We start from the raw sequence: 12250 nt of genomic DNA on the forward strand, positions 1-12250 counted from the left end.
CATGCAGTCAGTCTCACACATCCAGCCTTTCAGAATTAAAACAGTTGTGGCTGAATTAGTTACATGGCTAACTACACTACACTGCAGCTACAAATAGCTAGCGTAGCACACATGCTTCAAATTAGTTCAATTTGCATAAACAAGTAGTTAAAGTCTAATAAACATATGGCAAGAAATAAAAGAATATAGCTAGTAAAACACTAAGTAGTAGCAACTGCAATCAAACCATATTAATCCTCATCTTCAAATTGTTGTGTCGCTCATTCCATTTTCAATGAAGTGTAAATTAAAATAGCTAGTAGTCATGCCAGTGCCATAAATAAAGATGAACACTGCATACTTTATGTAAATCATTGACCGCAAATAGTAACATATATTGAACATCAAACATATTATCTTCCATATTTCATGAACAAATTACATGAATGGGTAACATTAATCAAGGTATAAAACTGTTTTGAGGGAGAGATTTCTGCTTCCTAACTTTCAGAATTAAAACAGTTATGGCTTGATCTTGACCTCACATGGCCCAAGAGGGTACCCGACAACAGTTACTGTACCAGAACGGGGCAGCGCCCCCTGGTGGCAGCCCTATTTTAGTCCTCCACCCTACAGTTACATTACATTACAGGCATTTAGCAGTCACTCTTATCCAGAATGACTTACACAACTTTTACATTGCATCCATTTATACAGTCAAATATATACTGAAGCAATGCTGGTTAGGTAACTTGCTCAAGGATACAATGGCAGTTTTCTACCCTAGAATCAAACCTGTGATCCTTAGTCTATAAGACTAGTTCCTTACCCATTATACTACATTGTTCATGGCACCGACAGTCATGCCGCAGTCAAAGTCACTTAGATCACACATCTTGTCCATTACAATATTTGCTCAAACAAAAAATTAAACATCTTCACTATGTCTGCATACTTTATATATTGAATTGCAGCCACATGATTTGCTGTTTGGTGGAGTAGGCTATTTGCGTTAATGAGCGGGTGTACATAATACAGTTGCCGGTATATAATACAAAGGATATGGGTTTGGTGTTGATTTAGGGATGTGTATTGTGGCAATATAGAGACAATGACGGGTGACCCCCCCTATTCCCTATTTTCTTGTTTTAGTTTACATTGTTTAGATGTATTCTTTTATTTTACTGTTAGTATTCATGTATATTGGTCATCTGGGTCAGGTGTCTATCTGATTATGCAGTACTCGCAATGCACAGCAGAGAGCTGCTTGGGAAGGAAATGGGATGACTCGGTGCACAGAGTTCAGTGTTTGCCAAAGCAGTGGAAGTTAAACGTGCTACTACGAAGTGATCATTCTTTTGTGCATTGTATTGGATATTGCAGGTGAGATAATGGTTTATAAGTGATGCAGCGCCACTATATTACGAGGGAAATTTGTATAATGTGTTTTGAGGAATTAGAGTGTAGATTTGGAGTGTTATACTGTAGTTCGCGGTATTTTTTGACTAACGTGGCGCATGTGGAGTGGAGCTAGGCAATATGATTAGCCATAGCAGAGATGTAGCTAGCTACTTCGCGGGAATATCGTTCGCCTACCTGATGTCAGTGATGAATGTATGGGATATGACCAGTGTAAATGGGTTATTGAGATAATTATTTTAGTTAACAGGAAGCGTCAAAACTCAACGTCGGCGTGTCCGTGGCGTTAGCTCCCGACCGAGTACTAGCCCTTATAACGTATACAGTAAATGGTACTAACGTTAGCTAGTAGGTTATGTGTTGCAGGGCTACGGTAATAGCAGCTGCCAAAGTTTTAATTGTTTCTTCTGTTTGCGATGAAGGGGGCAAATTATCAAGCGAGGTATCCAAGTAGTTACGTTATAACTAGTTGGTCAAAGTTTAAATCACATTAGCGCTATTATCACTGGTTTCTAACAGCCAGTTAACCAACTTTCTGCATGACCATCGTGTGTTCAAAATGACCAGACTGTCAGCTTTTCATTACTCCTGCAAGCAAGCTAGCTAACAGTTGCTTGTGAAGTTAACTGGTGCTGTAGAACATAAACTGCTTGCAGATGGTTTATTGAAGTTCTTCTTCTTTGGTTTATTGGCGGTTGGTAAGCCAGCGTATAGGTGCATTACCGCCACCAACTGGACTGGAGGGTGGAACAAGAGATGTAAATGCGAAGATAGTAATGTTAATGTGATGATAATATAATAACTGTGTTATTATTTTGGAACACGTGAGTTCAGTGTTTGCCAAAGCAGTGAAAGTGAAACATGCTACTACGAAGTGATCATTCTTTTGTGCATTGTATTGGATATTGCAGAGTTTTGATAAAGAACCCTCAACAACATGCGTGCTTGAAGAGTCATCTTTATGAGTGTGCAACAGTATACAGAAACAGGCCTCATGTATACTGGTAAATACAGCGGTGGATCTTTAATGTTACAGGGCTGTTCTGCTTCCACTGATCCTTGGCCCCTTGTTAAAAACAACAGCATCATGAACTCTACCCAGGTACCAGGACATTTTAGCCAGAAACCTGGTTGCCTCTGCCAGCAGACTGAAAGCCACTAGTGGATCTCAAAACAGTGACCTTGAGCACACATGACTATTCACAGATAAATGATTAATTAACCACATAAGCCACATTTCGCAATGGATGCAGTCTCCAGACTTGAACTCCATTGGAAACCTGCAGTTTTAATTGAACAGGACAGTTCTTTAGCAAAGATAAAAAAATATTAAGGATCTGGATGGAGGAAGGGTCTAAGATCCCTCCCAATGTGTTCTCCAGTCTTATAAGACGTTATTCATAAAGACTCAGTGCCATTATCCCTGCAAGGGAAGGGCGAACAAAGTTCTGAATAAGGGGTGGAGGGGGCAAGAATTGTGACACTTATTTTCTGGAAATAAATGTATAATCTGAGAAATGTGCAATTTTGACAGATTCCATTGAATTCCATTGAATCGATTGAAATATTTATCAAGTTGTACAATCAATATAGAGTTTACCACTTACATTTATGTAATACAGTTGCTGTATAGAACATGTTTAGGGCCTATTTAAATTCTTGATTGCTTCCTCTCAACACTGTGCCATGTTTTATATGCGTGTCTCTGTATATTAGTGTGTATATATGTGTGTTCAGTGTGTTCTCATTTTGTGTGTTTACAGGTTGGCTAGTTTGGGATAGAACCCACATGTGGTGTAAACTGGTCTGATGTGTTCCAGTCTCCTGAGATAGGGGGCGCTGTATCTAAAATGAGTCACTCAGGAGAGCCAGACACCAAAGGAGGAACCCTCCGCACTAACAGAAAGAGGTATGAATGCACAAATCAGATATTTAATGTGATGTGAGTTAGAGCTGCAGTAAGAGAATGAGTTTAACTGGAGGCTCTGCATCCGTGTTCTGTTCACAGGGTCCAGGTAGAAAGAGCAGGGTCACCTGTACCCAACTGTAAGTCTATGAAGATTGATCATTCAATGGGGAAGCCAGTCAACTTCAGAGAAGAGTATCCGGGTGATTCAAGGTAAATGAACAGGTTCATATTGACACTACTATTTAATTAAACCTAAATCTGACTGGCTAATTTCTGGTGTAGGTTGGGTGCTCCATGTCATATTCATGTGTACGTGGGTGTGTCATGTCACGTTCAGTTGTAGATAGTATGGTACACTATGTGCTGGTGTACGTGGGTATATTATGTCACATTCAGGTGCAGGTTTGGTTTATGATGTCATTTTCAGGTGCTGGTGGGTGTATTTTGTCATATTCAGGTATTGGTAGTGTATGATATCACTTTCAGGTGTAGGTGGGTGTTTTATGCCACATTCAGGTGTTGGTGGGTGTATTATTTCACATTCAGGTGTCGATGGATGTATTATGTCATTTTCAGGTGTAGATGAGCATATTATGTCACATTCATTTGTAGGTGGGTGTATAATGTCACATTTTGATGTAGGTGGATGTGTTATGTCATTCAGGGGTTGATGGTTTATTATATCATATTCAGGTGTAGGTTGGTGTTTGTCGTCATCAGGTGTGGGTGAGCGTATTATGTCACATTCAAATGTTGGTGGGTATATTGTGTCCCATTCATATGTTTATGGTGTGTTTTTATTATATTCCAGAGTCGGTGGTTGTTTTATGTCATTGTCAGGTGTAGATGGGTGTATTATGTCATCATCAGGTGTAGGTAGGTGTATTATGTCCTTTTCCGATGTAGGTGGGTGTATTATGTCATTATCAGGTGTAGGTAGGTGTATTATGTCACATTCAGGTGTCAGTGAGTGTATTATGTCACATTGCGATGTAGGTGGGTGTATTATGTCATTATCAGGTGTAGGTAGGTGTATTAGGCTATGTCACATTCAGGCGTAGGTGGGTGTACTATGGTGTCTTCAGGTGTAGGTGTGGTATACCATGTTGGATCACAGCTGTTTAAATGGTGTTTTTTCTTGTTAAATTTCGGCAATAAATGACCCTGCATCCATTTTCTGCAGTATCAAAGTTAAACTTCCCCTCCCTCCATTCCTCACTCTGTCCCTATATTCTAGCTGTTAACACAGCTCAGACAGGAGTGGCTTCATATTTCATGTGAATTAATCATCATGGAGCGAACTGCAACCACGTTTTATGCAGTTATGGACAATATACGTATTAAAATCCTTACATGGATATGTAAATACATATTTTTGGTTTGGCGGGTAATGGATCTGCTTTAGATATTAGTGCACGCACTAACTTTGTCTAACATTGAATAATATACATCTCCCCTACTAAACAGGAAGAATACCAGTATACCCCCCAGTATGTAGAAGCAGATCCAAACAACAGGTGATGATGGGGTGGTGGAGGGTGAGTGCAGTTCTGAGCAGCAGCAGTGAAGCAGGCAATAGCAGCGATTGGTCAGCTGCAATTTTTGAGTTTCCTGACAGAACATTCTGTGCGCAACGCTCATTCGTTTCTAACTCTGATGTGTGTTCAAGAGAGAATCTGCGCAAATGGTTCAGTACACAATGTGTAAAACAGATTCTTCTGGATAGAGCTGCTGTAAGAGTATGAGTTTAACTGGAATCTCTGTCTCCATGTTCTGGAGTAGTTAGCTTCAGATGAGGAGGAGTAACTGAAGCTCTGTCTCAGTTCTTGATTAGAGCTTCAGTATGAGGATGAGTTTAACTGGAATCTCTGTCTCCATGTTTTGTTCACAGGGCCCAGGTAGAAAGAGCAGGGTCACCTGTACCCAGCTGTGTGTCTATGAAGAGTGATCATTCAATGGGGAAGCCAGTCAACTTCAGAGAAGAGTATCCAGGTGATTCAAGGTAAATGAACAGGTTCATATTGACACTACTATTTAATTAAACCTAAATCTGACTGGCTATTTCTGGTGAGGTTGGGTGCTCCATGTCATATTCACGTGTACGTGGGTGTGTCATGTCACATTCAATGGTAGATAGTATGGTTCACTATGTGCTGGTGTACGTGGGTGTATTATGTCACATTCAGGTGCAGGTTTGGTTTATGATGTCATTTTCAGGTGCTGGTGGGTGTATTTTGTCACATTCAGGTATTGGTAGTGTATGATTTCACTTTCAGGTGTAGGTGGGTGTTTTATGCCACATTCAGGTGTAGGTGGGTGTATTTCACATTCAGGTGTCGATGGATATATTACGTCACATTCCTGTGTACATGGGTGTATAATGTCACATTAATTTGTAGGTGGGTGTATATAATGTCACATTTTGATGTAGGTGGGTGTGTTATGTCATATTCAGGGGTTGATGGTTTATTATTATCATATTCAGGTGTAGGTTGGTGTTGTTTGTTATCTTCAGGTGTGGGTGAGTGTATTATGTCACATTCAAATGTTAGTGGGTATATTATGTCCCATTCATATGTTTATGGTGTGTTGTTATTATATTCCAGTGTCGGTGGTTGTTTTATGTCATTGTCAGGTGTAGATGGGTGTATTATGTCATCATCAGGTGTAGGTAGGTGTATTATGTCCTATTCCGATGTAGGTGGGTGTATTATGTCACATTCCTGTGTTGGTGGGTGTATTATGGTGTCTTCAGGTGTAGGTGTGGTATACCATGTTGGCTCACAGCTGTTTAGATGGTGTTTTTTCTTGTTAAATTTCTGCAGTAAATGACCCTGGATCCATTTCCTGCAGTATCAGAGTTAAACTTCCCCTCCCTCCATTCCTCACTCTGTCCCTATATTCTAGCTGTTAACACAGGAGTGGCTTCATAGTTTATGTGAATTAATCAACAAGGAGCGAACTGCAACCACATTTTATTCAGTTAAGGACAACATACGTATTAAAATATTTACATGGATATGTAAGTACATATTTTTGATTTGGCGGTGAATGGATCTGCTTTAGTTATTAGTGCACGCACTAACTTTGTCTAACAGGGAGTACTATACATCTCCCCTACTAAACAGGAAGAATACCAGTAAACCCCCCAGTATGTAGAAGCAGATCCAAACAACAGGTGATGATGGGGTGGTGGAGGGTGAGCGCAGTTGTGAGCAGCAGCAGTGAAGCAGGCAATAGCAGCCCAGGCAAGCAGCAGCACTGAGAGGTCTGATTGGTGGTTTAAAAAGGCGCTCCATTGGTGATGTGTGCCTGTGATTGGATGGGTAAGAGAAGAGTGTTGTGTGTATGCAATTGGATGATTGTGGAAACGCGTGAGTATGAGGTTAATGGAGACGACCGATTGGTCAGCTGCAATTTTTGAGTTTCCTGACAGAACTTGCTTTGCGCATTCTGTGTGCAACGCTCATTCGTTTCTAGCTCTGATGTGTGTACAGGAGAGAAACTGCGCAAATGGTTCAGTACACAATGTGTAAAACAGATTCTTCTGGATAGAGCTGCTGTAAGAGGATGAGTTTAACTGGAATCTCTGTCTCCATGTTCTGTGAGTTAGAGCTGCAGTAAGAGGATGAGTTTAACTGGAATCTCTGTCTCCATGTTTTGTTCACAGGGCCCAGGTAGAAAGAGCAGGGTCACCTGTACCCAGCTGTGTGTCTATGAAGAGTGATCATTCAATGGGGAAGCCAGTCAACTTCAGAGAAGAGTATCCAGGTGATTCAAGGTAAATGAACAGGTTCATATTGACACTACTATTTAATTTAACCTAAATCTGACTGGCTATTTTCTGGTGTAGGTTGGGTGCTCCATGTCATATTCACGTGTACGTGGGTGTGTCATGTCACATTCAATTGTAGATAGTATGGTTCACTATGTGCTGGTGTACGTGGGTGTATTATGTCACATTCAGGTGCAGGTTTGGTTTATGATGTCATTTTCAGGTGCTGGTGGGTGTATTTTGTCACATTCAGGTATTGGTAGTGTATGATTTCACTTTCAGGTGTAGGTGGGTGTTTTATGCCACATTCAGGTGTAGGTGGGTGTATTTCACATTCAGGTGTCGATGGATATATTACGTCACATTCATGTGTAGATGGGTGTATAATGTCACATTAATTTGTAGGTGGGTGTATATAATGTCACATTTTGATGTAGGTGGGTATGTTATGTCATATTCAGGGGTTGATGGTTTATTATTATCATATTCAGGTGTAGGTTGGTGTTGTTTGTTATCTTCAGGTGTGGGTGAGTGTATTATGTCACATTCAAATGTTAGTGGGTATATTATGTCCCATTCATATGTTTATGGTGTGTTGTTATTATATTCCAGTGTCGGTGGTTGTTTTATGTCATTGTCAGGTGTAGATGGGTGTATTATGTCATCATCAGGTGTAGGTAGGTGTATTATGTCATAATCAGGTGTAGGTAGGTGTATTATGTCCTATTCCGATGTAGGTGGGTGTATTATGTCATTATCAGGTGTAGTTAGGTGTATTATGTCACATTCCGGTGTAGGTAGGTGTATTATGTCACATTCAGGTGTAGGTTGGTGTATTATGGTGTCTTCAGGTGTAGGTGTGGTATACCATGTTGGCTCACAGCTGTTTAAATGGTGTTTTTTCTTGTTAAATTTCTTCAATAAATGACCCTGGATCCATTTCCTGCAGTATCAGAGTTAAACTTCCCCTCCCTCCATTCCTCACTCTGTCCCTATATTCTAGCTGTTAACACAGCTCAGACAGGAGTGGCTTCATATTTCATGTGAATTAATCATCATGGAGCGAACTGCCACCAAATTTTATGCAGTTTAGGACAACACACGTATTAAAATATTTACATGGATATGTAAGTACATATTTTTGATTTGGCGGTGAATGGATCTGCTTTAGTTATTAGTGCACGCACTAACTTTGTCTAACAGGGAGTACTATACATCTCCCCTACTAAACAGGAAGAATACCAGTAAACCCCCCAGTATGTAGAAGCAGATCCAAACAACAGGTGATGATGGGGTGGTGGAGGGTGAGTGCAGTTCTGAGCAGCAGCAGTGAAGCAGGCAAAAGCAGCGCAGGCAAGCAGCAGCACTGAGAGGTCTGATTTGTGGTTTAAAAAGGCGCTCCATTGGTGATGTGTGCCTGTGATTGGATGGGTAAGAGAAGAGTGTTGTGTGTATGCAATTGGATGATTGTGGAAACGTGTGAGTATGAGGTTAATGGAGACGACTGATTGGTCAGCTACATTTTTTGAGTTTCCTGGCAGAACTTGCTTTGCGCATTCTGTGCGCAACGCTCATTCGTTTCTAACTCTGATGTGTGTACAAGAGAGAAACTGCGCAAATGGTTTAGTACACAATGTGTAAAACAGATTCCTCTGGATGAGTTTAACTGGAAGCCCTGTCTCTATGTGCTGTGAGTTAGAGCTTCGGTACGAGAATGAGTTTAACTGGAAGCTCTGTCTTCATGTTTTGTTCACAGGGTCCAGCAGTCACTGGAGTACGTGAAGCAGAAGGATCTTGCTGATTCACTGGAACGAGATGAGCACAGTAAGAGCTTTCTCTCATTGCTACTGTGTGTCAATTAGAATTTTGATATGAGTTTAGATAGCAAATCTAACAGTGATCAATGTTCTGATTTACTGCATCTACACTTTCATAATACTGTTTTACATTGACAATATTTCATACTGTAAATAAAAGGCCAAAAATAACATTTATTTATTTTACATTTAAATTTAACATATTGCCTCAAGCAGTTATTACAGGGACAAGAAAATGAACAAGATTAAATGTCCCTGAGGCAGGTTTAAAAGCAGAATCTTGTGCTCAAAAACCAGTGACTAGACCACTGTCCCATCAGACACACTGCCCTGAGTTTGTATCCCGGAATCAAACTCAGCAATCAGTATAAAAGTATTATATTATAAGGGCCTCTTGGTGTCTCATGCTGTAAAGATGCTCGTTCCAAAAGCAAAAGCATGACCCTGCAACGGGGTTTCCAACCAACTCCTCCGGGCAGTTGGTTGGGAACTCGAACTGGGAACTCGGAATCAAAAAAGCGCTCCTTTTCATCATAATGAAAAAAATACCCATTAGTGTTAATTCGGTCGAAAACGATTATAGCGAGAGTGACAGTGACACTGCTGCTGCTGTCAGCAAGAAATTCTATTCAATGATGCAAGGTATGTAATACTGTCAGAGAGGTGTGTAATGCTGTGAGAGAGGTGTGTAATGCTGTGTTAGGTGTGTAACATATTGTTATAAGCATATAACACTGATATGTGTGAAATATTGTGAAGACAGAATGCAATACTTTTATTGGCTGTTTTTTTCTTACAATCTATTATTGAGTGGGAAATGTTTATCACATTTTTTAAATTATTATTTCTCATATTTCCTCTCTTCAGATGAGTCCATAAAAAGAGCCCAGCAGGCACTGAAAACTCATCTGAAGAAGAAGTTTGAATGCATATTTGAAGGTTTAACAAAGCAAGGCCACCCAACCCTCTTCAATGAGATCTATACTGAGCTCTACATCACAGAGGGGGGAAGTGGGGAGGTCAATAATGAACACGAAGTCAGACAGATTGAGACAGCATCCAAGAGACGAACCACACAGGAGACTGCAATCCTCTGCAATGACATCTTTATGCCTTTACCTGGACAACATGACATCTTTATGCCTTTACCTGGACAAAGGAAACCTCCGATCAGAACTGTGCTTACAAAGGGCATTGCTGGCATTGGGAAAACTGTCTCTGTGCAGAAGTTCATTCTGGACTGGGCAGAAGGAAAAGCCAATCAGGACGTTGATTTCATCTTCACTCTTCCTTTCCGAGATCTGAATCTGCTGGAGAAAAGAGAATTCAGTCTGATGCAGCTTCTGCAGCACTACTTTCCACAGCTGAAAGAGATCAAAAGTGTTGAAGGTGTTGAAGTCAAAGTTATATTTATCTTTGATGGACTGGATGAGTGTCGACTTCCTCTAAATTTCCAAAGTAATAAGTACTGCTCCGATATAACAGAGTCATCATCAGTGCATGTGCTGCTGACCAACCTCATTAAGGGGAATCTGCTTCCCTCTGCTCTCCTCTGGATCACCTCCCGACCAGCAGCAGCCAATCAGATCCCTCCTGAGTGCGTCCACCGGGTGACAGAGGTACGAGGATTCAATGACCCGCAGAAAGAGGAGTACTTCAGGAAGAAAGTCAGGGATGAGAACCAGGCCTGCAGAATTATCTCACACATTAAGTCATCCAGGAGCCTCTACATCATGTGTCACATACCAGTCTTCTGCTGGATTTCTGCTACTGTTCTGGAGACAATGTTGGGTAAAACAGAGAGTGGAGATCTGCCCAGAACTCTGACTGAAATGTACACACACTTTCTGCTTATTCAGACTAAGGTGAAGAATCAGAAATATCATGGCACTGATGAGACAGACACAAAGATGTTAGCATCAGATACAGAAATCATCCTGAAACTGGGGCAGCTGGCTTTTCTACAGATGGAAAAGGGCAATCTGATATTCTATGAAGAGGACCTGAAAGAGAGTGGCATTGATGTCAGTGAAGCTTCGGTGTACTCTGGGGTGTGCACAGAGATCTTTAAAGAGGAGTGTGGGTTGGGTCAGGAGAAGTTCTACTGCTTTGTGCATCTGAGCATTCAGGAGTATCTGGCTGCCCTGTATGTATTTCAATCATGTGTAAATGAGAACAGAAATGTACTCAGAGCAGAAGAATCAAAACCTCACAGTGACAGACTGGAGCTGTCTGAGTTACATGGGTGTGCAGTGGATCAGGCCGTGAAGAGTAATAATGGACACCTGGACCTTTTCCTCCGATTCCTTCTCGGCCTCTCTCTGGACTCCATTCAGACTCTCTTAGGAGGACTACTGACAGAGACAGAAAGCAGATCAGAGGAAATTAAGAAAACAGTCCAGTACATTAAGGAGAGGATCAGAGAGGAATCTTCAGCAGAGAGGATCATCAATCTGTTCCACTGTCTCAATGAACTGAATGACAACTCTCTAGTGCAGGAAATCCAGAATTCCCTGCAATCAGGAAAACTTTCTGATAAAGAGCTGGAACCAGACCAATGTTCAGCTCTGGCCTATGTGTTACTGACATCAGAGGAGGTCCTGGATGAGTTTGACTTGAAGACATACAACACATCAGCAGAAGGTCATCAGAGACTGGTACCAGTAGTCAGGAACTGCAGGAAGGCCATGTGAGTATTATGTCATTAATAATGTAGATGATTGACCACATATTTTCCCACTTTTTAATTCTGGTCAGAATAAAGTGCAATAAAATTGCCGGGCAACAGAAAATTTGGTTAAAAAAAGATTTATGAATCAAGATGTTTTAACTTGTGCCCTCATTTAATGTCTTATATCCAGAGCATAAGCAGCATCAAATGCAAAACCTCAGCACTTACCATATATTTTATTTTATTTACTATTACTGTTTACTGATTTAATACATTTACTAATTATTTGCAAAGATAGCAATTGTAAAATAAATAAGGAGTTTATTGATATCAGAGTAATCTGATGGATCAACCTTTGTCAGAACATACAATTCATGCAGATTAAAATGAAGAGAAGCTATATTAAGTTACAGTATTAAGAACAGGTGACCTATTTTGGTGACAACACAGGCACAAACACACCTGGAATTGCTTGTCATATTTTTCACTTTCACCAGGGTTGTTAGTTTTATGGTCTGCGGTTAATCTGCTTGTGTCAACATGGGTTTGTTGGTGCAGTCGGGGATGTGCCAATAGAAACATTCGGCACCGTGTTAGTTTGGTGTTGAATAATGCGTTTGCAGTTAAACCAACCCATACCAGGTTTTAACTCGTGCTATTTTGGCATTATAACTGTGCCA

The 12250-nt window shown here is 40.7% G+C and overlaps 1 protein-coding gene and 1 long non-coding RNA gene across 3 annotated transcripts in view; both read left to right on the forward strand.

Moving 5' to 3' along the window:
* LOC135238058 (uncharacterized) overlaps positions 1 to 12250 on the forward strand; it is an 80440-nt gene that overhangs the window by 45501 nt on the left and 22689 nt on the right. The window contains exons 13-17 of one of the 2 annotated variants that reach the window (XM_064305706.1): positions 3407 to 3517; positions 5199 to 5309; positions 6978 to 7088; positions 8839 to 8906; positions 9767 to 11588. In XM_064305706.1, the coding sequence (XP_064161776.1) occupies positions 3407 to 3517; positions 5199 to 5309; positions 6978 to 7088; positions 8839 to 8906; positions 9767 to 11588 (2223 nt within the window). Of the gene's footprint in view, positions 1 to 3406; positions 3518 to 5198; positions 5310 to 6977; positions 7089 to 8838; positions 8907 to 9766; positions 11593 to 12250 lie in introns of those variants that run through there. The other variant, XM_064305707.1, reaches the window with a different exon arrangement.
* On the forward strand, positions 835 to 2467 carry LOC135238061 (uncharacterized). Its single transcript, XR_010325003.1, has 2 exons — positions 835 to 1362; positions 2435 to 2467. It is a non-coding gene; the product is annotated as an uncharacterized LOC135238061 (long non-coding RNA).

This window comes from Anguilla rostrata, chromosome 13 (genome assembly GCF_018555375.3).
Source record: "Anguilla rostrata isolate EN2019 chromosome 13, ASM1855537v3, whole genome shotgun sequence".
Lineage (NCBI taxonomy): Eukaryota > Metazoa > Chordata > Actinopteri > Anguilliformes > Anguillidae > Anguilla > Anguilla rostrata.